Source organism: Anolis sagrei, chromosome 5, assembly GCF_037176765.1.
Source record: "Anolis sagrei isolate rAnoSag1 chromosome 5, rAnoSag1.mat, whole genome shotgun sequence".
Classification (NCBI taxonomy): Eukaryota; Metazoa; Chordata; class Lepidosauria; order Squamata; family Dactyloidae; genus Anolis; species Anolis sagrei.
The window spans coordinates 83,390,825-83,415,992 of NC_090025.1; the positions used below are offsets into that span (position 1 = coordinate 83,390,825).

The 25,168-nt window shown below is 42.8% G+C and overlaps 1 protein-coding gene across 1 annotated transcript in view; it reads right to left on the bottom strand.

Annotated features, from left to right (window-relative positions):
* Nucleotides 1-11,566, bottom strand: part of PRKAR2B (protein kinase cAMP-dependent type II regulatory subunit beta) — an 80,752-nt gene extending 69,186 nt beyond the window's left edge. The window contains exon 1 of the mRNA XM_060778375.2: nt 11,037-11,566. Within this exon, the coding sequence (XP_060634358.2) occupies nt 11,037-11,340 (304 nt within the window). The 5' untranslated portion in view covers nt 11,341-11,566. The remainder of the gene's footprint in view (nt 1-11,036) is intronic.
* Nucleotides 11,567-25,168: the final 13,602 nt, after the last annotated feature.

The following is a 25,168-nucleotide window of genomic DNA, read 5'->3' on the forward strand; positions in this document are numbered from 1 at the left end:
ACTTATTAGCATTTTAATGGGAAGTGTGGGCCTGCTTTTGGCTGATGAGGTAGGGTTGTTGTTGTGTGCTTTCAAGTTATTTCAGACTTAGGTTGACCCTGAGCGAGGGCTGGGTAAATGACCTTGGAGGGCCGTATCCGGCCCTCGGGCCTTAGTTTGAGGACCCCTGGTTTAGAACATTTGAGGTATCTCTCTCTCTCTTCCTTCCAGGTACCTGAAAATTTTATTTCAAAGCTGACTTTTGCTTTGACTTAGTCTATAGAATTGGAATCATGAAGCCAGAAGCACTTTACAGGTACAACAACAACAACAAAATAGACCCTTGCCATCAGGCTTACAAGCAAATTATGACATGACAGAAAAGAAAAAAAAGGGAAGACAGTTTGAGAGGAGATTTAAGTCCAGCAGATACTGCCTCTACTTCTCTCCCTTGAAGGCCAGGGAAATGGCATCTAAATCTAGGCACAGGCACGATAAAGCTATTTTGTGTCCCCAAGGCCAGGGCAGTGGTGGTTACAGTGAAGAACCTTTCAGCTTATCGTCCAAGGCTTTCATGGCCAGAATCACTGGGTTGTTGTAGATTTTTCGGGCTGTCTGGCCATGTTCTAGAAGCATTTTCTCCTGATGTTTCACCTGCATCTATGGCAATCATCCTCAGAGGTTGTAAGGTTTGTAGAAACTAGGAAAATTAGGTTTATATATCTGTGGAAGTTCCGGGGGGGGGGGGGGGAACTGTTGTCTGTTGGAGCTAGGGGTGACTGTTTCAATTGGCCACCTTGATTAGCATTTGATGGCCTGACAGTTTTTAGGTGTGGCTTGTTACTGCCAGGGAAATTTCCTTGTTGAGAGGTGATTAGGTGTTCCTGATTGTTTCTTGTCTGGAGTTGCCCTGTGTTTGAGTTTTGTTTATTATTTACTGTTTTAATTTTAGAGATTTTTAGTACTGGTAGCCACATTTTGTTCATTTTAATAGTTTCTTCCTTTCTGTTGAAAGGTTCATCAGATGCTCTGCTATGGCTGACTTCTCTGATTGAAGTAGACTGCAGTGCCTTTCATGTTCCTTGATTAATGTTTGGGCATTGCTGCGTTTGGTGGTGCCTATGTAGACTTGTCCACAGCTGCATGGTATAATATGCTGTGTCCAGGTTGCATGAACCAATCTGGACACAGCATATTATTTGAGAACACAGAAATGTTGGACCACTCTAACAACTACAATGTCAGGCTAAACAGTGAAGCCACTGAAATCCACAAACATGTGGACAATTTCAACAGAAAGGAGGATACCATGAAAATGAACAACAATCTGGCTATCAGTACTAAAAAAACTCTAAATTAAAATAGTAAATAATAAACAAAACTCAAACGCAGGGAAACTTCAGACAAGAAACAATCAGGAACACCTCTCAACAAAAAATTCCCTCAGGCACTAACAAGCCACATCTAAAAAGTGTCAGGCCATCAAATGCTACTCAAGGTGGTCAATTGAAACATTCACACCTAGCTCAAACACAAAAGAGTTCTTTCTCCCACCCTGGACTTTCCACAGATATATAAACCCAATTTTCCTAGTTTCCACAAACCTCACAACCGCTGAGGATGCTTGCCACAGATGCAGGCAAAACGTCAAGAGAGAATGCTTTTAGAACATGGCCATACAGCCCAAAAAAACCTACAACAACCTAACCTTTCATCTGTTTCTGAGCCTAGGCATAATGGAATTCGGTCTGCCTTTGAGACAGTAGCAGTTGGGATGAAGGGAAGGGCTCTCAATTGATTTTTAACACTCTCACACTTATATGAAAGCTTTCTCCAAAGAGTAAGATAAAGGTTTAGAATAGTTATGTGGTGGATGCTGTCATTCATTAGATTCAGGATTTTTTTTTACAGTGGAAGGAACACATTTTTAAAATATCGCCTGCAGTCTTAAGTAGTCCATTCCAGAATTATTTCACCTTCTTCCATGGGATGTGTAGATTGTCTCTTAAACACACTCTAAACACACATCTCACTGAAGTGGTAGAATCCTGAGATGAGTGCACCAGTTCTGGTATCAGGTGGGAAGAATCCCCTTCTTTTAATGTTCCGCTTTAAAAAAGAAAGAAAGAAAGCTGCTTTTTTAAAGTAAATAGTTAACCAGTGAGAAAAGTTCTAACTCAGCCAGCTAACTAATACACCACTTCCACGTTTGCAGGGACTCTTGGTACTTTGTATACTACAGTATAACAGGCATGGGCAAACGCCAACCCTCCAGGTGTTTTGGACTTCAACTCCCAGAAATCCCAGCCAGCTTACCAGCTGTAAGGAATTGTGGAAGTTGAAGTCAAAAATACCTAGAGTGCCGAAATTTGCCCATGCCTGCTATAGGGCCTCTCAAAAAATGTTCGCTCACCTTCTACTATGTATAAAGTGGTACAGTCCCCTCTGTCACAACATTCTCCTGCAAGGATTAATTAGGTTTTAGTCATCAGTGTTCTAAGGACTCCAAGATGTATGGTGAGTCATAAGGAAGCTACAGAGAACCCAATCAGCCCACTCATGTATACATCAGTTTGTATTAAGTTTCAAAGAAGTGTTACCTTGCTACCTCGAAATCTCAGTGCTGCCTCGCACACCTTTTTAGGTATATAATTGAAGATACTTCACATCATTTAGTCCCACAGTCCATGCTAGTTTCCGCTCCTGTTAGGCACATGGTTGGGAGAGGGCAAACCTCAGTTTATCACAGTGTGATATACAAAACTAATGTAGCCATCAATTTCCATAATAAACTCCTGGCTCACAAGTAGTTTTTCTTGCTAGAAAGCACATTGACCATCAAAGATCCTGTGAACACAATGGTACAGGAGACCTTGTTTCTAAAATAAATGCTACCAAGGAAAACATTTCTGAATAAATAACAAAAGTAACAGAGAGACCAAATACTGCAACATTCGCTGACAAATTAAACATCTCTAGCAGCTCTTCAGTAGATGCCTCCCTGACCCTAACCAATTCAAGATTTTTACTGTTAGCATGCTCTGCTAAGAAGATTCATTGTTTACTTTATCACTTGGACATAAGTGTACTTACTCAAAATAGATAGAAATATACGAGTAATTTCTCTAGACTTTCTAGTATACTTGTACCATTCAAAAACTAAGAGAAACTAAAGCTAACGGGACAAAAGAGGATGGGGAGAGTCTGAAGCTTATGTCTATCTGCAGAACACTGCCATGACTGAAATCTGTAGAAATCTGTAGAAATCTGTTGACAACTGCCAACGTCAGGGGTAGGGATACCCAGATGCTATTGACTGCATCTGCCATCATTCCTGACCACTGGCTTTGATGGCTAGGGGCACAGTTGCCTACTTCTGGGACCCAATGATCCTGAGATCATTACCACTACTGCCCAAATAATTATTGGTTGCCCTCCCCTATTTGGAAAAAATTTATAATTCCCGTTGCCTTAAGAAAGCTCAAAATATTATTGAGGATCCATCTCAACATGGATATTCTTTTGGAATTATTACCATCTAGCAGGCGTTATGGATGATAAAATCTAGGATGAATAGGCTGAGTGACAGCTTTTATCCTAGAGCTGTGACTATACTGAACTCTATGGTTTCATTCTGATGTGGCATTAGGTGTGATGCAATACTGATTAGAATGGGAAATGATGGGTGCTTTGTTTTGTAAAACCTTCCAACGACCCTACAAGATTTGAAGACCAACATCCAGGAAGAAATTGCCAACATAACGCCTGCTATGCTGGCAAGAGTAATGACAAACGCCAGAAATCGGTTGGAGAATGGGGGATGTCACCTACCTAATTTGTTCTTCAAAACTACGTAAAACAAAACTTTAGGTATGCCCCAACATTATAATAATTAAAAAATAAAAAATTTCTGATTCATACAATGGATTTTATTAAGTTTTGAAAAAAAGGAAGTTATGCTGCCTCACCCTGTATAATGTGATTGGGGATGGCATTTAATTTCCTTGTATGATGTACAATGACAATAAAGTTATAAAGTTTCTGTCTGCAGCTTAGAGAAAGATGTTTCCAATGTTCTCAGTCAGAAAGCCCCAATACCTCTCCAAACAACAAACCCAAGATTTCCATCAGACAAAAACATGTCAGTTAATAATAGCACTGTAATTGTGCAGCATGAGTGGTCATCTGATCAAAGCGAAAGGACTTTGAACTTGCTTAGAAAAATCTATTATCATATCATTTATTGCCCCCCCCCAAAAAAAACCCTTGAAAAATATATTTTTTAAAAACTCTTCATTTAATTTGGCAAGTCTGGTTTGCTTCTCCCACTGTTAGGTTTCTGTGACCAATCTGCCCTTTAAGGCTTAAAAAGGAGAACAGAGAGGGAAAGGTCTGTCTGTCAACAACTCCTTCCTTTAATTGCTTTGTTACTGCTTGTAATTTCTCTAACACGCTGTTCTGCACAAGATGTGATGGTTGGTAGCTGGCCAGTGAGTGTTTCACACCACTCCACACTTCTCTGCGTGTAGGAAAATAAAGTAGCTTTCACCACTACAAGCAATCACAATTGAGTGACAAACCATCTGACTAGGTTAGCATGTAGCTCTCTTCTGGAAATGAAGGAAGAGGAAAGATGTGGGTTTTTTAAAAGAAAAAAATGCTAGAGGTTCTGTGAGGACATAAAGAACAGCATCAAATGTTCTTGTCTTTAACAAGGAATGGTGTCTCAGTCTATCAGAGTGTTTTGCTTTTACGTTCCTGCATGGCAGAATGGGGTTGGACTGAATGGCCCTTGTGGTCTCTTCCAATTCTACAATCTAGTCTATGTTTCTTTGCTGAGACATACCACTGGAAAAAAATGCCAATGTCTATGAAATTGTTTGCCATATGCAAGAATAACAAAGAGCAGCACTTTCTAATCATCAGCAAACAGAAACAGCAAAATGTGCTGAAACAATACTTTTGTGCAAAGATATTATAACAAGATGCACATTTGCAAGAAAAAAAATGCCCAAAGTCCATAAAAAAATGGGGCAAGGAGGGGGAGAGAAGAGAGATACAAAACTTTTGTAATTTGCTCAGAAGGAAGAAAATCATCACAATGTTTTTGTCCTGAAGAGAAAGTTCATTCCTACTATAACCTTGCCCTGTTCCTTCCAGGACAGACTACAAGAGCTTTGTGCGATTTTATTTTTTCATTTGTTGACTTTTTTTTGGCAATTATTCTGTGTACGTGTGTGTTTTGTGAAAATGAAACATTTTGCATCACTGCTTTTTTGCACAATAATTTTACTGTCTCTGTTCAAAGGGTGTATATGTGCGGAGTCTGCCCTTGTACTTTCCGAAAATTTCCATAACACAACTAACAACCCAAAAAGCAATATATTCAGCCCAAGAAGAGTTTCATGTATTTCCTCCCAATTTTTTTTTTTTTGCACAAGTGTGTGTTTTGTTAAATGCAATATTCTGCACAAAAGTATTGCTTTTTTGTACAATCCATATTTTTACTGTCTTTGTTCAGGTGGATGTGTGTGTGCGGAGTCTGTCCTTGCACTTTCCAAAATTCCTTTAACACAACTAACAACCCGAAAAGGCATTAAAAGCTGCTCTAGAAGAGTTTTGTGTACTTCCTCCCAATTTTATATTTATAAACTCCTTTGGCAATATTATTTTGCATATGTGTGTGCTTTGCATATGTGTTTGCTGTATGTTGCACAAAAGCATGGCTTTTTACATAATTTGTTAACACCTCTGTTTAAGGGGGGTATTTTTCTTCCCACTTTCCAAGAGCCCTTAATCACAAATGATAACCCAGGAAGCAATAAAACCAGCCCAAAAAAATGTGATCTGACTCTCAGCCGTTGTACCACATGTTCATCAAAGCAGGCTGAACCAACTGCTGATGCTCTCATTCATAAAGAGTCAACAACAAAACTGTGAATGAGAGCCTGGCTCGGATTTCCTATGCAACACGCCAGTCACATCCAGATGTTTGCCCCTAGCCTTTGGTCTATATCCAAATATTTGTTCCTGTGTCCTCCTCTGCACACTTGTGTGTATTTTAACAAAAAAATAGACATGCAGAGATCGGTAGGTGAGGCTAGCTCCTGCATAGAAATGAACATCACTGTCAGGCTTATCAGTCTGCCTTAAAGGAACAGAGCAGGAGAAGGGAGAGGTGAGCCCAAGAAGAGGCACACTGACTTTGAGCCCAAACATGTGAAGCTTTGGTGTGCTGCTTCTTGTGCTCACCTCTTGCTCTTACAACCCTGGCCTAATCATGATAAACTGATTGGGGGTCTTGTTCAGCCATTCCTGAAACCAAGGAGTTCACAAGAGCCAGCAAACACATCCTGGCTCTTCTCCACCATCTCTCAAACAATACAGTTGTGGATGTATTTGAATAGAGTGTCACTCTGCTCTTAATTCATCATAAGGTGTCTTAGACAACCCACCAGGAAAAAAACTAGGTTATAAATTAAATATGTGCAGCTGAGCATGCCTAATCTGAAATTCTTCGTATTAAAAGATTTTGGAATATTGGGGATATATACATAGTGAGACATCTTGGAGATGGGACCCAAGTCTAAATACAAACACGTTATTCTTATTATTATTAAAGTTTGGGAATATTAGCATGTACATAATGAGATGTCTTGGAGATGGGACCCAATACTGAATACAAAAACATTATTATCATTATTACTATTAAGATTTTTGGAATATTGGCATGTACACAGTGAGATGTCTTGGAGATGGGACCCAAGTCTAAATAAAAATATTATTATTATTATTATTATTATTATTATTATTAGATTTTGAAATATTGGTATACATATAGTGAGATATCTTGGTGATGGAACCCAAGTCTAAATAAAATAATAATAATAACAACGACAACAACAACAACAACAACAGCCAGAAGAGTGTCTGCTGTGGACTCCTCTTGCTGTGTTTCAAATAATAATAATAATATTTTATTACTATGTTTATTATTATGTTTATTTGTGCCCTGCCTTTCTCTCTGAATCAAGAACCAAAGCAACTCCTGACTTTAAAACAATACAACTTAAAACATACAAAATATAAATATTAAAATATTAAAATATAATTAAACACACAATTGAAAGAAGTCTATTAAAACAAATAAGTTAGAAACTGTTAAAAATGCTTTGTTCTTTGCACACACCATATACACATAGCCTGATTATAACTCCATACATATTTTGAATAATTTTGTGCAGGAAACAAGTTTGTGTTAATAAAACCATCAGAAAACAAAGGTGTCTCTTTCTCAACCACCCAAGTGGAGATGTCTGGATTTTGGAGGATTTCAGATAAGAAACGCTCGACCTTGAAGCATCTCTTATCTGAAAGCATATCAATCCCTTGGGTCTGTCTCAGGTGGGAAGCCCATTACCATCTGAGACAGACTCAATGGGTTATTATTATTATTATTATTATTATTATTATTATTATTATCTTTATTTATACCTCACCTTTTCTCTGTAAGGGACCCAAAACGGGGAGGAGGGCTTCCAAGGATGCAGAAATATGCAATTAGACATGAATCCCATGATTCCATGGCTCAATGCTATGGAATCATGGGATTTGTGAGAAGGGTGAATTATAGAATTATAGAGTTGGAAGACACCATTTAAGCCATCTAGCACAATCTAAGCACCTCTGACAGATTCAGTCTCTATATAAAAGCTTCCAAGGAAGGAGCTTCCACCACACTCCAAGGCAGAGAGTTCCACTTCTAGACAGCTCTTACAGACTGGAAGTTCTTCCTAATGTTCAGGTGGAATCTCCTTTCCCGACATTTGAATCCATTGCTATGAGTCCTAATCTCCAGGGCAGCAGAAAACAAGCCTGCTCCCTCTTCCTTTTGGCATCCTTTCACATATTTATACATGGTTATCATATCTTCTCTTAACCCTCACTTCTGCAGGCTAAACATGCCCAGTTCTTTAAGATGATCCTCATAAGGATTCACGGTCTCCAGACCTTTGATCACTTTAGTTGCCCTTCTCTGTCCAAGATCTTACAAGAACAACTCCCATGGTCCCAGAGCATGGAGTCATTGGAGCCCAAAGTGGTGGCAAACTGAATTCAATACTATGGAATCATGGGATGTTTCAAGGCTATGGAATCATGGGATTTGTGAAGAGAGGATGAAGATCATGCAAGACTACAATTCCCATGGACCCAGAGCATTACAGTCCAAAATGGTGGCAAACTAAATTCAATGCTATGGAATCATGGGATGTTTCAAGGCTATGGAATCCGGGATTTGTGAAGAGAGGATGAAGATTTTGCAAGACTACAACTCCCAGGGTCCCAGAGCATGGAGTTATTGGAGTCCAAAATGGTGGCCAACTCAATTAAATTCTATGGAATCATGGGATGATTCAAGGCTATGGAATCATGAGATTTGTGAAGAGAGGATGAAGATCTTATATTTATAAATAAATAAATAAATAAAATCTTGCAAGACTACAATTCCCATGGTCCCAGAGCATAGAGACATTGGTGCCCAAAGTGGTGGCAAACTGAATGCATTCAACAGTGCAGGTTTGCCCAAAGAAAGGCACAACCAAGAGCAGTGTTTCTCAACCTGGGGGTAGGGACCCCTATGGGGGTCGTGAGGGGGTGTCAGAGGGGTCACCAAAGATAATAAGAAAACACAGTATTTTCTGTTGGTCATGAGGATTCTGTGTGGGAAGTTTGGCCCAATTCTATCATGGGCGGGGTTCAGAATGCTCTTTGATTGTAGGTGAACTATAAATCCCAGCAACAACAACTCCCAAATGTCAAGGCCTATTTCCCCCAAAATCCACCAGTGTTCACATTTGGGCATATTGAGTACTTGTGCCAAGTTTGGTTGAGATCCATTATTGTTTGATCCACAGTGCTCTCTGGATGTAGGTGAACTACAACTCCAACACTCAAGGTCAATGCCCACCAAACCCTTCCAGTATTTTCTGTTGGTTATGAGGGTTCTGTGTGCCAAGATTCATTAATTTCAATAGTTGGTGGAGTTCAAAATGCTCTTTGATTGTAAGTTAACTATAAATCCCAGCAACTACAACTCTTAAATGAAAAACTCAATCCCCCCCCCCCCCAAACCCCATCAGTATTCAAATTTGGGTGTAACAGGTATTTGTGCCAAATTTCATCCAGTGAATGAAAATCCATCCTGCATATCAGATATTTACATTACGATTCATAACAGTAGCAAAATTTCAGTTATGAAGTAGCAACAATAATAATGTTATGGTTGGGGGTCATCCAGGGGCGGCTCGTCCATTACGCGAAGTAAGCGGTCGCAGAACACTTTTTGCCAGGGGCGCAGAGGCGCCTCTGTAAATGCCCCTCGACCGCCACTTGAGGAGCGCCCCCTTAGCTCACAACAGCCCTAGCAGTCCGGGGGGAGCCTCGGGTTTCTTGCCTTGCTGCCGGGCGATCCTCTTCCCAAAGGGGCCGGGCCCTTGAGCCTCACCTAGCCCCTCTCGTTCCTGCTCCACCCGGCCACCGGGTGCGCAAGCAGAGCCGGCGCTCAATCATTCTCCGCGTTCGATCCCTTCCCCATGACCGGCTCCCTTTCCCGATCCCCCGGCGCTCCACCCGCCTCCTCTCCTTTCCCCAATCCGTGGGTGGGCCAAGGGGCGGAGGCGTGTCTGAAGGCCCCAGTGTGTGTCCCAAAAGTCACTTCTTCTCCTGACTTTCTCTTCAGCCATTGGGACCGAGAGAGAGAGAGAGAGCCCCTCTGGCTGGAGGTATCTCCCACCTCCGCTCCCACCTTTGTTTTTGCGCCTACCTTCAGGAAAGGTGGGCATCTCCACCTCTATGTATCTCTCTCTCTCTCGGTCCCAATGGCTGAGGAGAAAGACAGGAGAAGAAGTGACTTTTGGTGCACACGCCGGGGTCTTCAGGCACGCCTCCAGACCCAAAGCGGGCCAGGCAAAGGAGCAAGTGCGGCAAGTGTAGTTACTGGGTAGTTACTGCGTCATACAGGGAGCATACCACTCACTTGCTATGTCAGCTCCACTGGCTGCCGATCCAGTTCCGAGCACAATTCGAAGTGCTGGTTTTGACCTACAAAACCCTTTACGGCTCCGGCCCAGCGTACCTGTCCGAACGTATCTCCTTCTACGTCCCACCTCGGAGTTTAAGATCTTCTGGGGAGGCCCTGCTCTCGGCCCCACCTTTATCACAAGTGAGACTGGTGGGGACAAGGGACAGGGCCTTCTCGTTGGTGGCCCCTCGCCTATGAAATGCACTCCCCGGGGAGATTAGGTCATCAACATCCCTCCTCTCCTTCAGAAGGAAGTTAAAAACCTGGATGTGGGACCAGGCCTTCGGGTAAGCTGGCAGTGGACAAAAGACAATGACGACCAGCGTAGGAAAGGATAATGACGATGCTAGACGGATCATGGATTTATGAATCGATGAACATTGGCCACAATATGATTTTATTGCCGCGACTGTATTGTTTGATTGTTTTAATTAGTTATAATTGTTGACAATTGTATGTTGTATTTTATGAAGTGTCAGGCATCGAATTGTGCCTTTTGTAAGCCGCCCTGAGTCCCCCCTAGGGGGTTGAGAAGGGCGGGGTAGAAGCACCCCAAATAAATAAATAAATAAATGCTGGGATGTATAGTTCACCTACAATCAAAGAGCATTCTGAACTCCACCAATGATGGAATTGAACCAAATATGGCACACAGAACTCCCACGAGGAACAGAAAATATATATCAATGATTGGTTGGGGGGGGGGGGGCAGGCGCCAAAATACTGTTTGCTTACCATTGAAAATTACTTAGGGCCGCCTCTGGGGTCACCACAACATGAGGAACTGTATTAAGGAGTCCCAGCATTAGGAAGGTTGAGAAACACTAACCTAGAGGGTGGGAGAGGGGGCGTGGTCTAACTAGACCCTGGTCACGCCCCTGGGAGTGGGCGGGGCCTCCTCTTCATGGCCCCGCCTCCTCCCACACACTCACACTCACACACAGAGGGGAGGGGGAGGCTTTTTTCTGCGTCTCACCGGGGAAGCCCTCCGCCTCGCCGTCCTCGTCGCCTTCGCCGCTCTCGGAGTCAGTCTGCATGGGCTCCTCGGCGAAGTTGACCCCGCCGCGGGGCGCCTGCTTCCCCCTCGGGGTCCCCGGCGAGGCGGCATGGAGCCGGCCGGCGTCCCCTCCCTCCTCCTCTTCCTCCTCCTCCTCCTCGGCCTTGAGGCGCCCGAAGTACTGGAGGGCGAAGTCCAGCAGGTCCCCTGGCTGGCTCCTCAGCACCTCCACGGTGAAGCCTTGCAGCAGCTCCGTCAGCCCCTCCGGGACGGAGATGCTCATGCCGGGCGCTGCGAAGGGGCCGCTCCGCGAGTCAAGCGTCAAGGAAGCATGAAGGAGCCACTGCGGTGGCCGGCCCCGCTCCCGCCGCTGCCGCTGCCGCTGCTGCTTCCCTCAGGCGCCCTCGAGGAAGAAGGAGCCTCGCGCTGGCTCGCTCTGTCTCTCCCGCACGCGCGCGCTCCTTCTCTCTCTCTCATACACACACACACACCCGGCTCCGCGCGCCTCGAAAGCCTCCCGCGCGCGCGCCTGCGCACGTGACCCGCGGAACCATGGCAACCCCCCGCCGCGGCCAAGGAAAGGAGAGGGAGAGCGCGCGCGCGAGAGAGAGGGAGGCTAGGCTTTCACCAGAGCGAGGAGAGAGGGGCCACGCGCGAGAGAGACAACCAAGTGAAAGCCTATTCGTACTATTATATCGCATTATAAGTGCTGCTGTTCAGCTGCCACTGCCATGGTGCCTCCTTATGGAAACCTGATATTTAGGGAGAAGTACAACAGGCCCTTGGAACCCTTCCACGCAGACATATCAGAATATCAAGTCCATTTCCAGATAATCCAGTTCAGTGTGGATTTTATACAGCTGTGTGGAAGGGGCCTAAATGTCATCAGTTGGGGGGCCCTCTCCCCAGCACCAACTGCCACTCAATGTGGATTTTGTACAGCTGCGTGGAAGGGGCCTAAATGTCATCAGTTGGGGGGCCCTCTCCCCAGCACCAACTGCCACTCAATGTGGATTTTGTACAGCTGTGTGGAAGGGGCCTAAATGTCTTCAGTTGGGGGGCCCTCTCCCCAGCACCAACTGCCACTCAATGTGGATTTTGTACAGCTGTGTGGAAGGGGCCTAAATGTCTTCAGTTGGGGGGCCCTCTCCCCAGCACCAACTGCCACTCAATGTGGATTTTGTACAGCTGTGTGGAAGGGGCCTAAATGTCTTCAGTTGGGGGGCCCTCTCCCCAGCACCAACTGCCACTCAATGTGGATTTTGTACAGCTGCGTGGAAGGGGCCTAAATGTCATCAGTTGGGGGGCCCTCTCCCCAGCACCAACTGCCACTCAATGTGGATTTTGTACAGCTGCGTGGAAGGGGCCTAAATGTCATCAGTTGGGGGGCCCTCTCCCCAGCACCAACTGCCACTCAATGTGGATTTTGTACAGCTGTGTGGAAGGGGCCTAAATGTCTTCAGTTGGGGGGCCCTCTCCCCAGCACCAACTGCCACTCAATGTGGATTTTGTACAGCTGTGTGGAAGGGGCCTAAATGTCTTCAGTTGGGGGGCCCTCTCCCCAGCACCAACTGCCACTCAATGTGGATTTTGTACAGCTGTGTGGAAGGGGCCTAAATGTCTTCAGTTGGGGGGCCCTCTCCCCAGCACCAACTGCCACTCAATGTGGATTTTGTACAGCTGTGTGGAAGGGGCCTAAATGTCATCAGTTGGGGGGCCCTCTCCCCAGCACCAACTGCCACTCAATGTGGATTTTGTACAGCTGTGTGGAAGGGGCCTAAATGTCTTCAGTTGGGGGGCCCTCTCCCCAGCACCAACTGCCACTCAATGTGGATTTTGTACAGCTGTGTGGAAGGGGCCTAAATGTCATCAGTTGGGGGGCCCTCTCCCCAGCACCAACTGCCACTCAATGTGGATTTTGTACAGCTGTGTGGAAGGGGCCTAAATGTCTTCAGTTGGGGGGCCCTCTCCCCAGCACCAACTGCCACTCAATGTGGATTTTGTACAGCTGTGTGGAAGGGGCCTAAATGTCATCAGTTGGGGGGCCCTCTCCCCAGCACCAACTGCCACTCAATGTGGATTTTGTACAGCTGTGTGGAAGGGGCCTAAATGTCTTCAGTTGGGGGGCCCTCTCCCCAGCACCAACTGCCACTCAATGTGGATTTTGTACAGCTGTGTGGAAGGGGCCTAAATGTCTTCAGTTGGGGGGCCCTCTCCCCAGCACCAACTGCCACTCAATGTGGATTTTGTACAGCTGTGTGGAAGGGGCCTAAATGTCTTCAGTTGGGGGGCCCTCTCCCCAGCACCAACTGCCACTCAATGTGGATTTTGTACAGCTGTGTGGAAGGGGCCTAAATGTCTTCAGTTGGGGGCCCTCTCCCCAGCACCAACTGCCACTCAATGTGGATTTTGTACAGCTGTGTGGAAGGGGCCTAAATGTCATCAGTTGGGGGGCCCTCTCCCCAGCACCAACTGCCACTCAATGTGGATTTTGTACAGCTGTGTGGAAGGGGCCTAAATGTCTTCAGTTGGGGGGCCCTCTCCCCAGCACCAACTGCCACTCAATGTGGATTTTGTACAGCTGTGTGGAAGGGGCCTAAATGTCATCAGTTGGGGGGCCCTCTCCCCAGCACCAACTGCCACTCAATGTGGATTTTGTACAGCTGTGTGGAAGGGGCCTAAATGTCTTCAGTTGGGGGCCCCTCCCCCCAGCACCACTTGCCACTCTGAGCCAGAGTGAAGTGAGGGGGGGGGCAGGGGGCAGTTCCACCTTGTGGCCTGTGCTATGCTAATAATATAATCTATATAAATAAAAAATGTAATGTTTCTTTGTGGGATTCACAAAACTCAAAAACCAGTGGGCCAATTGGCACCAAATTTGGACAGCATACACCTAACAAACCAATGTATGTCCTTTATTCAAAAATTTTTGATTTGGGAGTTGTAGTTGCTGGGCTTTATAGTTCACCTACAATCAAAAAGTATTCTGAACTCCACCAATGATGGAATTGAACCAAACGTGGCACACAGAACTCCCATGACCAATAGAAAACACTAGAAGGGCATTGACCTTGAGTTTTGGAGTTGTAGTTCAGCTACATCCAGAGAGCACTGTGGACTCAAACAATGATGAATCTGGACCAAACTTGGCACAAGCACTCAATACGCCCAAATATGAACACAGATGGGGTTTGAGAGAATAGACCTTGACATTTGGGTGTTGTAGTTACTGGGATTCACAGTTCACCTACAATCAACGAGCATTCTGAACCCCACGAACAACAGAATCGGGCCAAACTACCCACGCAGAACCCCCATGACCAACAGAAAATACTTAAGGCCATCCAGTCCAACTCCCTTCACCAGGGCAAGAAAACATAATCAAAGCCCTCCTAACAAAGAACCATCCAGCCATAGGTAGATAGATAGATAGATAGATATTATTCACACACACAGAGATATAGTATCCTAGATTTGAAAGGGACCCCTAAAGAAGGACAATGATATGTTGCATGTTCCAGGATGGGCAAACCAGACAATCTCCACATCAACAATGGCAAAGAAACAACCAGAAATGCTGTTTACCCACAAGCATAAAGAAATTACATATATTAGAAACCAACATTTTCTCATTACTTTATTTTCTAGATCAACAGACTGGGCCACAGCAATGCATGGCAGGGGACAGCTAGTATAATATAATGTATTGTCGAAGGCTTTCATGGCCGGAATCACTGGGTTGTTGTAGTTTTTTTGGGGGGGGGGGGGCTATATGGCCATGTTCTAGAGGCATTCTCTCCTGACATTTCGCCTACATCTATGGCAAGCATCCTCAGAAGTAGTGAGGATGCTTGCCATAGATGCAGGCGAAACGTCAGGAGAGAATGCCTCTAGAACATGGCCATATAGCCCAAAAAACCTACAACAACCCAATATAATATAAAGCAATATAATATATTGTATATACATATAATATTTATAATATTATGTAATGCAATATAATACTAACAATAATATATATTGTGAGATTTTCTGCCTTGATATTCTGGGATATAGGGCTGTGTGGAAGGGCCCTGGGATAGTCCAGACTTCCATATATTCCAGTTCAAAGGAGAAAATGAGTGATTTTATTCAGCTGTGTGGAAAAAGCCCCAAAATATCAAAGCAGATAATCCACAATATCTGCTTTGAACTGGATTATATGAGTCCACACTGCCATATAATCCAGTTCAATGTGGATTTTATACAGGAGCTTTGGTATCTGCTTGATGTGGTTCCAGGACCATCAGTGGATACCCAAATCCCATTATATACAATGGCTTATTATTATTAGGCCTGTTCAGTCAATTAAAAATGTTTCAATACTCATGAAATTAGGGGATGAGGGAAAATATTTTATTTTTCTTCTTTTGTATAAATTTTTATTGTGCTAGCTTGGGTACCCATCGTTGCCCAGGTTATTTGAAAAAGTCAGTTTTTCAATTGTACAAAATGCACAATGTGTATGAACTACAACTGACATAACGCCAGGTTAACCCTGAGAAATTTCACCAGTACTTAAAATTTTGTTATGTTGGGCAAATTTGCTCTAGATACATCATCAGTTTTTCCTGCCAAAGTGGAGTATCTTGCATTTGTCCCTGTTGAACTTCATTTTGTTAGTTTTGGCCCATCTCTCTAATCTGTCAAGATCATTTTGAATCCTGCTCCTGTCCTCTGGTGTATTGGCTATCCCTCCCAATTTGGTGTCGTCTGCAAACTTGATGATCATGCCTTCTAAGCCTTCATCTAAGTCATTAATAGAGATGTTGAACAGACCGGGCCCAGGACGGAACCCTGCGGCACTCCGCTCGTCACTTCTTTCCAGGATGAAGAGGAAACATTGGTGAGCACCCTCTGGGTTCGTCCATTTAACCAATTACAGATCCACCTCACCGTAGTTTTGCCTAGCCCACATTAGACTAGTTTGTTTGCCAGAAGGTCATGAGGGACCTTGTCGAAGGCCTTACTGAAATCCAGGTACGCTACATCCACGGCATTCCCCGCATCTACCCAGCTTGTAACTCTATCGAAAAAAGAGATCAGATTAGTCTGGCATGACTTGTTTTTGATAAATCTATGTTGACTATTAGCAATGACCGCATTTGTTTCTAAGTGTTTGCAGACCACTTCCTTAACAATTTCTTCCAGAATCTTGCCTGGTATCGACATGAGGCTGACCGAGCGGTAATTCTTTGGGTCGTCCTTTTTTCCCTTCTTGAAGATTGGGACCACATTGGCCCTCCTCCAATCTGCTTGATAGGAGTAAAAGGAGGTTGCATGAAGTTTTCCCCAAACTGACACCTGCAGTTTTGGCCTAATTGCTGTGAAAGAGTTGATAGAAACATTCCCTAGTGAGGGGGCAGGAGGCCTAAGCGATTGCCTAGTTCTGCATGGGATGGAAGGGAGGGGTGTTTGGGACTGTCTGGGGAAGGGAAGGGGATGTCTGTCACTGGCTAATTAACTCTCTTGCACTCATTGGTTGGAACAAATAGTGCAAAGTACAAACAGTTCCTCATTGTTTCAAAAGCTGGCAGCATTGAGCTTCATTCTACAGCCGGTAAGCACCAAACCTGCATGAAAGGTTGTTTGGAATCATTATTATTAATTCACTGGGTGGCATACATCACCAATCATTCAAGAAATGCTCTGCATTTGTGTGCATGTGTATGTTTGTGTATATCACACACAGGAAGGTTGTGTTATTTCTTCATATATTGTTTTGTTACAGGAGTGGATCCTGCATGCAGTCAAGAATCCATTAGAGTATAGAATATAGAAATGTTGACCATTTCCACTACCTTGGCAGCCACCTCTCCACAAAAGTCAACATTGACACTGAAACACAACACTGCCTGAGCTCTGCGAGTGCAGCATTTCTCTGAATGAAGCAGAGAGTGTTTGAGGACTGGGAAATTCGTAGGGATCCCAAGGTGCTTGTTTATAAAGCTATTCTGCTTTGGTTAGACCACACCTAGAATATTGTGTCCAATTCTGGGCACCACAATTCAAGAGAGATATTGACAAGCTGGAATGTGTCCAGAGGAGGGCGACTAAAATGATCAAGGGACTGGAGAACAAGCCCTATGAGGAGCAACTTAAGGAGCTGGGCATGTTTAGCCTGAAGAAGAGAAGGCTGAGAGGAGATATGATAGCCATGTATAAATATGTGAGAGGAAGCCACAGGGAGGAGGGAGCAAGCTTGTTTTCTGCTTCCTTGGAGACTAGGACGCAATGGAACAATGGCTTCAAACTACAAGAGAGGAGATTCCATCTGAACATGAGGAAGAACTTCCTGACTGTGAGAGCCGTTCAGCAGTGGAACTCTCTGCCCCGGAGTGTGGTGGAGGCTCCTTCTTTGGAACCTTTTAAACAGAGGCTGGATGGCCATCTGTCAGGGATGATTTGAATGCAATATTCCTGCTTCTTGGCAGGGGGTTGGACTGGATGGCCCATGAGGTCTCTTCCAAGTCTTTGATTCTATGATTCTATTGTCCTCCCAATCCTGCTATACGCCTGCGAGACGTGGACTATCCGCTTGTCTTCCTAAGAGATTTGCAGGATTTTTTGGAAGCAATGCCCATGGAATCGTTCCAGGAGTTGCATGTGACGTCTGTAGATAGTCCAAGTCTCGCAGGCATATAGCTGGGTTTATAAACAAGCACCTTGGTATCCCTATGGATGCCCCGGTCCTCATACACTCTCTGCTTTATTCGGAAAAATGCTGCACTCGCAGAGCTCAGGCAGTGTTGTATTTGGGTGCCAATGTTGACTTTGGTGGAGAAGTGGCTGCCAAGAGAAGGAAAGTAGTCCATATTCTATTTGACATTCCATACAGGTACTCGAGCATGGTCATCATATCTTCTCTTAAACTCTTCTCCTTCTTAAAAACATGTGGGGTTTTTTTGTTTTGTTTTTTAAAGACTGAGTTTCTAGATATTTTTCCTTCCTAGGCTGCTTGGGTAATGGAGAGATAATTTATTTAACACCAGAAAGTCCAATCATGGGTTGATCTAGAATCTCCTCCAGCTGCCCCCTCATAATATGAATGTTGCCCACCATAAAGAGATCAGGTATATTCCATCTGTTCTTTAATTTATTTATAATTAGAAGGAGCCAGACGTTTAGACTGAATGTTTTTAAGAATATCACTTGGCCTATTCCCTCTGAAAATAATTAGTGTGTGCATTATGAGGACAGCATAGATGAGGGAGTATTGATGGCATTTACTACAAGTCTTATAGTCTGAATTGGCATTTAAGACAGGAGTGTCTGCCCTCGTTGCAACATGAGCACTGGAAATAACTAGAATATGCTTTTTCAATTACTAAATGTAACAAATGAAAGTAGAAGAGGAAAAAGGAAGAGAAAGAGAAAAGATGTGAATAGAGAAGAGTTCAGCAGGATGAAGGTTTATTTATATCTTGCAGATGGACTTCAGTTAACAAAACCTCTAACAAAGGAGCTCATGTTTATGCCCTCCATCTTCTCCTTTTCCTTCTCTGCTGGAAGGGCTTTTAAAAAAGCATCAGCACTGAGAGGATAGTGAAAGAACAATAGAGAAACACAGTCTTTTGATGTCACTTTGCAGCAGTGGTCGCAGTAAACATATTTTATTTTACTTGAGCTCGGAAAGAATAGTTATCTGATTTAGCCAATTCTACTTCAGCCATCTGTGCCTGCCTACAGCAGGCAAGATAAACTGCAGCTGACTCTAGAACCTCTTTTGAGGAAATTTGCTCAAAATAGACAGCAAACAAGTGGTAGTAGGGGAAAGCAGACTAACTGGCCTCACCAGCTCACCCTTGCATATTAAAAAAGCTTGCCATCACAGTGGAACTCAAAATAAAAGTGGAGGCTGCTGAGAGACAAAAAAAATTGTAAGGATGCATTCTGGAAGAAGATTTCAAGTGCTCTTCAGAAGGTTTAAAATGTTCTTATTAATCTGCTCTAATTGTTTCATGTCACATGTGCATACTGTGAGTTTTGAATAAAATGACTGTCAAAATGTTTTGCTATCCTTCTTTCTTCGTGATGTCAGAATCTGTCCCTATTTTTCCATGTTTATTTATTTATTTATTGTATTGTATACCACCTTTCTCAGCTCATAGGTAACTCAAGGCGGTTAACAGGGCAAAATTCAATGCTTACAATGACAATAATACAACTAAAAACATAACAATTTGATGGTGGTGATCACAGTTAAGGGTCCTGATTTAGCTTACTGCAGTCTAAATACCTCAAATTCTAACATTTTAAGATCTTAGAACAGAATACAGAAAACCCTTGTGATGTAGTGATTAAAGTGCTATATTGGAATTTGAGTGCTCTAGGTTTAAGTCATTACTGAAGCATTAAACATAATATATGATCTTGAGTTCAAACTTTGAGACTATCTCTCAATCCAATATAGCCCATCAATTGATGTTAGGATATGAGAAGTCTAGGAGAACGATTTAGATCACCTTGAGCTCATTGGAGGAAAATTAGTGTGTGTGTGTGGGGTGGGGGGGGGGGGCATACCAGTAACCAACAGGTTGGGATTCTTCTAGATTTAGAATCCTTCTAATACAATTGTTGTGAATATATTCAATCACAAAACTCATATGCTGGTAGTGATACATACGTCATTGTGTTAGAGATAATTTTTGGCTTGCACCCATCAGTTTTCATTAAGGGCACATTAGTTTATTTTCTAATCTTACAACTCCAGCTGGCATGCCAAAGTGGGCTATTTTTAGTAGTGACATGCCATGGAGTTGACATGCAGAGAAAATGGTTGTGAAGGTACAATATGATTTCTTTCTCTGGTTCCATTCCCAAGAGTGGAAGGGTGCATTATGTGCCAAGATACCAGAAGGATGTTACATATCAGAAGTATCCCAAAGTCAACTCCTCTGGATGTTGTCTGATAACACAATGCCATATCTGGATGCTAGATGGAAATGTTAAGAATGTACATAGACAAAAGTGACTAACTACAACTTACCAGCACATGCCCACCACGTGTTTACAGATGTGGTTTTTCATTCAACTTTACCATGCAATTCTCAGTGCTACAGTGGCAATTGCAGTCTTCTTTTGTGTATATTGGCTATATACCACATCTTTTAAACTTTTTTTTAGTCCAGTCAAAATATTGTTTCCTACGCTTGAACAAATTATACATAGGCATATCCACAAACATACTTTCCCATATGCACTAAATAAATAGAAATAACTAAACCATGGAATGGATGTTGTTATTTATTAGTTCAGTCGCTTCTGACTCTTCGTGACCTCATGGACCAGCCCACGCCAGAGCTCCCTGTTGGCCGTCACCACCCCCAGCTCCTTCAGAGTCAAGCCAGTCACTTCAAGGATACCATCCATCCATCCGTCTTGCCCTTGGTCGGCCCCTCTTCCTTTTTTCTTCCATTTTCCCCATCATCATTGTCTTCTCTAAGCTTTCCTTTCTTCTCATGATGTGGCCAAAGTACTTCATCTTTGCCTCTAATATCCTTCCCTCCAATGAACAGTCAGGTTTTATGTCCTGAAGTATGGCCTGTTTGGATCTTCTTGCGGTCCAAGGCACTCTCAGAATTTTCCTCCAACACAACAGTTCAAAAGGTTCGATCTTCCTTCACTCAGTCTTCCCTATGGTCCAGCTCTCACATCTGTAGGTTACTATGGGGAATACTATTGCTTTAACTATGCAGATCTCCATTGCCAGTGTAATATCTCTACTCTTCACTATTTTATCAAGAGTGGTCATTGCTCTCCTCCCAAAAAGTAAATGTTTTTGGATTTCCTGGCTGTAGTCCTTATCTGCAGTAATCTTTGCACCTGGAAATACCAAGTCTGTCACTGCCTACACATTTTCTCCCTCTATTTGCCAATTATCAGTCCAGTTGCCAGAATCTTAGGGTTTTTTTATGTTTAACTGCAACCCAGCTTTTGCACTTTTTTCTTTCACCTTGGTTAGAAGGCTCCTCAGCTCCTCCCCACTCTTGGCCATCAAAGTGGTATCATCTGCATATTTAAGGTTGTTAATCAATTTTAACCCCAGCCTTGTATTGATTAAGCCCCGCACATTGCATGATGGTTTCTGCATACAAGTTGAATAGGCTGGGTGAGAATATACAACCCTGCCGTACGCCTTTCCCAATCTTGAACCAGTCTGTTGTTCCATGGTCAGTTCTTACTGTTGCTACTTGGTTGTTATACAGATTCCTCAGGAGAGAGACAAGGTGATTTGGTATGCCCATACCACCAAGAACTTGCCACAATTTATTATGATCCACACAGTCAAAGGCATTAGAATAGATAGAATGGATAGATGGATGTAGTTATTTGTTTATTTATAAGCTACCTTTTCCCGCAAGGAATTAAATCACCTATATGTTTCTCCTCTTGTTCACTGATCAGCACACTTGTGAAGTATGTTGAGAAATGATGACAGATCTGTGGTCACCGGCTACGTTTCATGGATGAGTCACATGTGAACCTGAATCTTTTAACTCCTCTTCTACTTCATAATAAAAACTTCGTAAAGCTTTCTAATCTTCCTCCTGAGAGTCTAAAACATGCTTGTTTCTCAGCCCAGGAAGATAAAAAACAGAAAAAGCCAGTTTACATCGTCTTGGCTACATTATGTCAGTGTAGGTTTTTTTTCCTATTTCCAAGAGAGTTAAAGCAAACATAATAGTTGCTGGGACAATTTACAGTCTTGCCTAGGATTAGAAGCAAAGGAAGCAAAAAATTACATTACAATTACTCAGTCTCTGAGTATTTTACAGCCTACTTCAGAAAACACATTTCTGTATTTTTCCACTGTTTGCTTCTTTTAAAAAAATCATCCCCTCCCACCCCAACCCCCAATTGTTCTGTTAAGTGGAAAAACTGGATTAACGGCACACACAATGATTCCCAACTGGTCACACAAGGAACTGTCCAAAGGGGTTTTTAAGCTAGCAAACTTGCCCAGTTACTCATCTCTACACTTTTGTTTTCCTTTGTGATGTTTTAAAGGAATTCTGATTAACTATATCAGGAATTTTACTATCTGGGTATTTCATACAACTAGCTTGTGTAGTTCCTCTATTATGAGGGAAGGCAATCAGAATGCATGATTGAGTAGAGTTGTGCCAGCAGTAAAGGAAAAGGACACATCCCCAAAGTCATTCTCCTTTTCTCATAGCTTTACTTCATGACAGTTTGTCAAATTTACCAGCTTCTGTGCCCTACTTCCTCATTTCTACTTTGTACTCTCTGTCCTCTTGCTTTATAACTAATTTTCTTTTTCCAGTTCAGTGCAAATGAACTCCAGGGCAGTTCTATGAGGCCAGGGGTTGTTTTTTTTTTGGAACTGAAAATAAATAAATAAATAATCTTTATTTATAGCCCACCACCATCTCCCGATGGGGACTCAGAGCGACTTACATGCGGCCAAGCCCAAAGAACAAATTACAACAGAGTAAAACCAAAAACGCAAACCAAAAACGCAAACAATAAACAACAACATCATCATAATTACATAAAAGATGTGAATACATAACAATATAAAATTACAATAAGCACAAACACAGTGACAGTGGGCGGGCTACATGTAATGATTGAAAGAAAAACTAATTAAAAACTAATTAAAAGCTCAGGCGAGATGAAAGGGAAGCAGGTTATTTGCGGAGGGGGGCTCATTATAGCGGGGTTGTGGAATCAAACTTTCCCACGAAGGGGACGACGACGACGTATACTCCAATGACAGAACGTTGAGGCTAAACAGTAATGTGAGATTGTATACCTACTCACTAAAGGCGCAGCGGAAGAGCCAAGTTTTAAGGTTCGTTTTAAAGGTTTCTAGGGTAGGGGCTTTCCTAATTTCTCCAGACAATGAGTTCCAGAGTCGGGGGGCCACCGAGGAAAAAGCTCTCTCCCTTGTACTTACCAGGCGAGCTTGTGAAACTGGCAAGGGTGAGAGAAGGGCCTCCCCAGAAGATCGGAGGGCCCAAGATGGTTCATACAGTCACAAAGGTAGGTGGGTCCCAAACCATTTAGGGCTTTATAGGCGATAACCTGCACCTTGAATTGGGACCAGAAAATAAACGGCAGCCAGTGGAGCTCCTTAAACAGGAGGGTTGTATCATCTATTCATTTACAGGTATGCAAGGTGGATACATACATATGACCAGAACCCACAATTTTACTAACCCACATCTGACAAACTATGTCCTCTCTAGGAATTTTCTAGAGACTATCCTATGGTTCTGTTAGAAGAGCACACTAGGGGACCTAGCAAATTTCTAGAAATAATACCTACCTGGGAATTCTTGAAGTTTTTCAGGATGACTTTACGGTAACTTCCAGTGGAAATAATTTCAATAGAGTTCACTGGTTTCCTGTTTCCATAGTTCCTGAATGTATTCCTTACAGGTACAGAAGTCCTACTGTACCAGGAAAGCATGCACACAGACATCAGTCCAGTAAACTCACAACTAATGGCAAATGCTATGGGTGGCAGGAAAAGAACCTCAATTCAATTGTCCCGAAGTCCCTCCTCATAGATTCTTTTCTTGGAGGATAGATATATCTATGCCATCCCAAAGACAACTCTGCCCCTCTTTGGAGGGCAGCGTTTGATTACTAGTATGAATTTAATTGAGAGTCCAGGTTGCTTCTGTAAATGGTTCGAGCCCAGACTATTTGAAAAACTGCCTCTCGTGTATAAACCAACATGAGCACTGTGATCCGTGGAGGAGCCCCTTCTCTCGGTCCCACCATTGTCTCAAGCATGGGTGGTGGGAACAAGAGAGGGGGTCTTTTCCGTGATTGCTCCCCACCTCTGGAACTCCCTCCTGAAATAATTGAAAACTGCCCCTTCCCTTCTCTCAAGAAGCTGTTAAAAACTTACCCATGTATTCAAGTGTACAGAGAGGAGGATTAGCATATTAAACTCTGACTCAACTAATGGAGACTTTCTTCAGCTTGGGCAGCCAGCCACAAATTTTAAATGTTTTAATCTATTATTATTATTATTATTATTATTATTATTATAGAAATATGTCCCAATTGTTTTATTTGTATATTTTAAGTTTCAATTTGTTATTTTTGAGTTGTTTTATAAGTATGCCTTGATGTTGTTTATTTGACTGCCCATTATTTGATGTGTTGTGTTATGTTTTTCTTGGCTTTTAATGTTTGCCAATTTTTATTGTAAACCGTCATGAGTCCCTTTCAGGAGATAGGGTGAGATAGAAATCAAGTTTTATATTATTATTGTTATTGCTGTTGTTATTATTATTCTGCCTTGATATTCTGAGATATTTGGCTGTATGGAAGGGCCCTGAGATATGTTTTTAAAATAAGGTAATAATTGTAAGTACTGGTTGTAAAAGTATTCCCAGTTTTTAGATCTGCAGAGATGAGGCAGCTCACATAAAATTAGCTTTTCAATCATGGGATTTTAACAGTATCCATATTGACACATTCTCCTTTTAAATACGCAATTTTATTCTTCCGTTTATCTCTCTCTAGTTCTGTAGTACAATTGCTAATAGTTGGTTATCTAGGACTATGCCATATATAGGATTTAAACCATTTGAATGATTTCTTGTGTTTGTTGGCTGGTTTCACATCACGTCACAAAGGCCATTTTTTCACTGTAGAGTAGGAATATTTCTAGCCAGATGGTTAGAATAGATGAGCAATGTGTGCTGAAATCTTAAGAACTCAGAGGAGGTGCTGAATAATACTTAAACTGAGGAAAGAGGACAGCTCACTATCTTAGCTACCATGGGTAGCTAAGGCAAAATACACTATTTAAAATGGGAACATGCGTAATGTAGTATGATAGAAGTCGTTTAATTATAACCCATTACAATTTATATTGACGTTAGATAATTCAGAAGAAAATAAAAACTGAAAGCATGTTATACACAGATTTTGCATACAACTTTCTAATTACACAATTGACATAATTCTCTAGAATGTATGTTTATTTCAAAACCTTTGATCCTCTTAGGAATTTGTAAAAACTGAGAAAAACAGAGTTGAAGTAATTGGTTCCTACTAGCTAATTACCACAAAGTTACAATGTA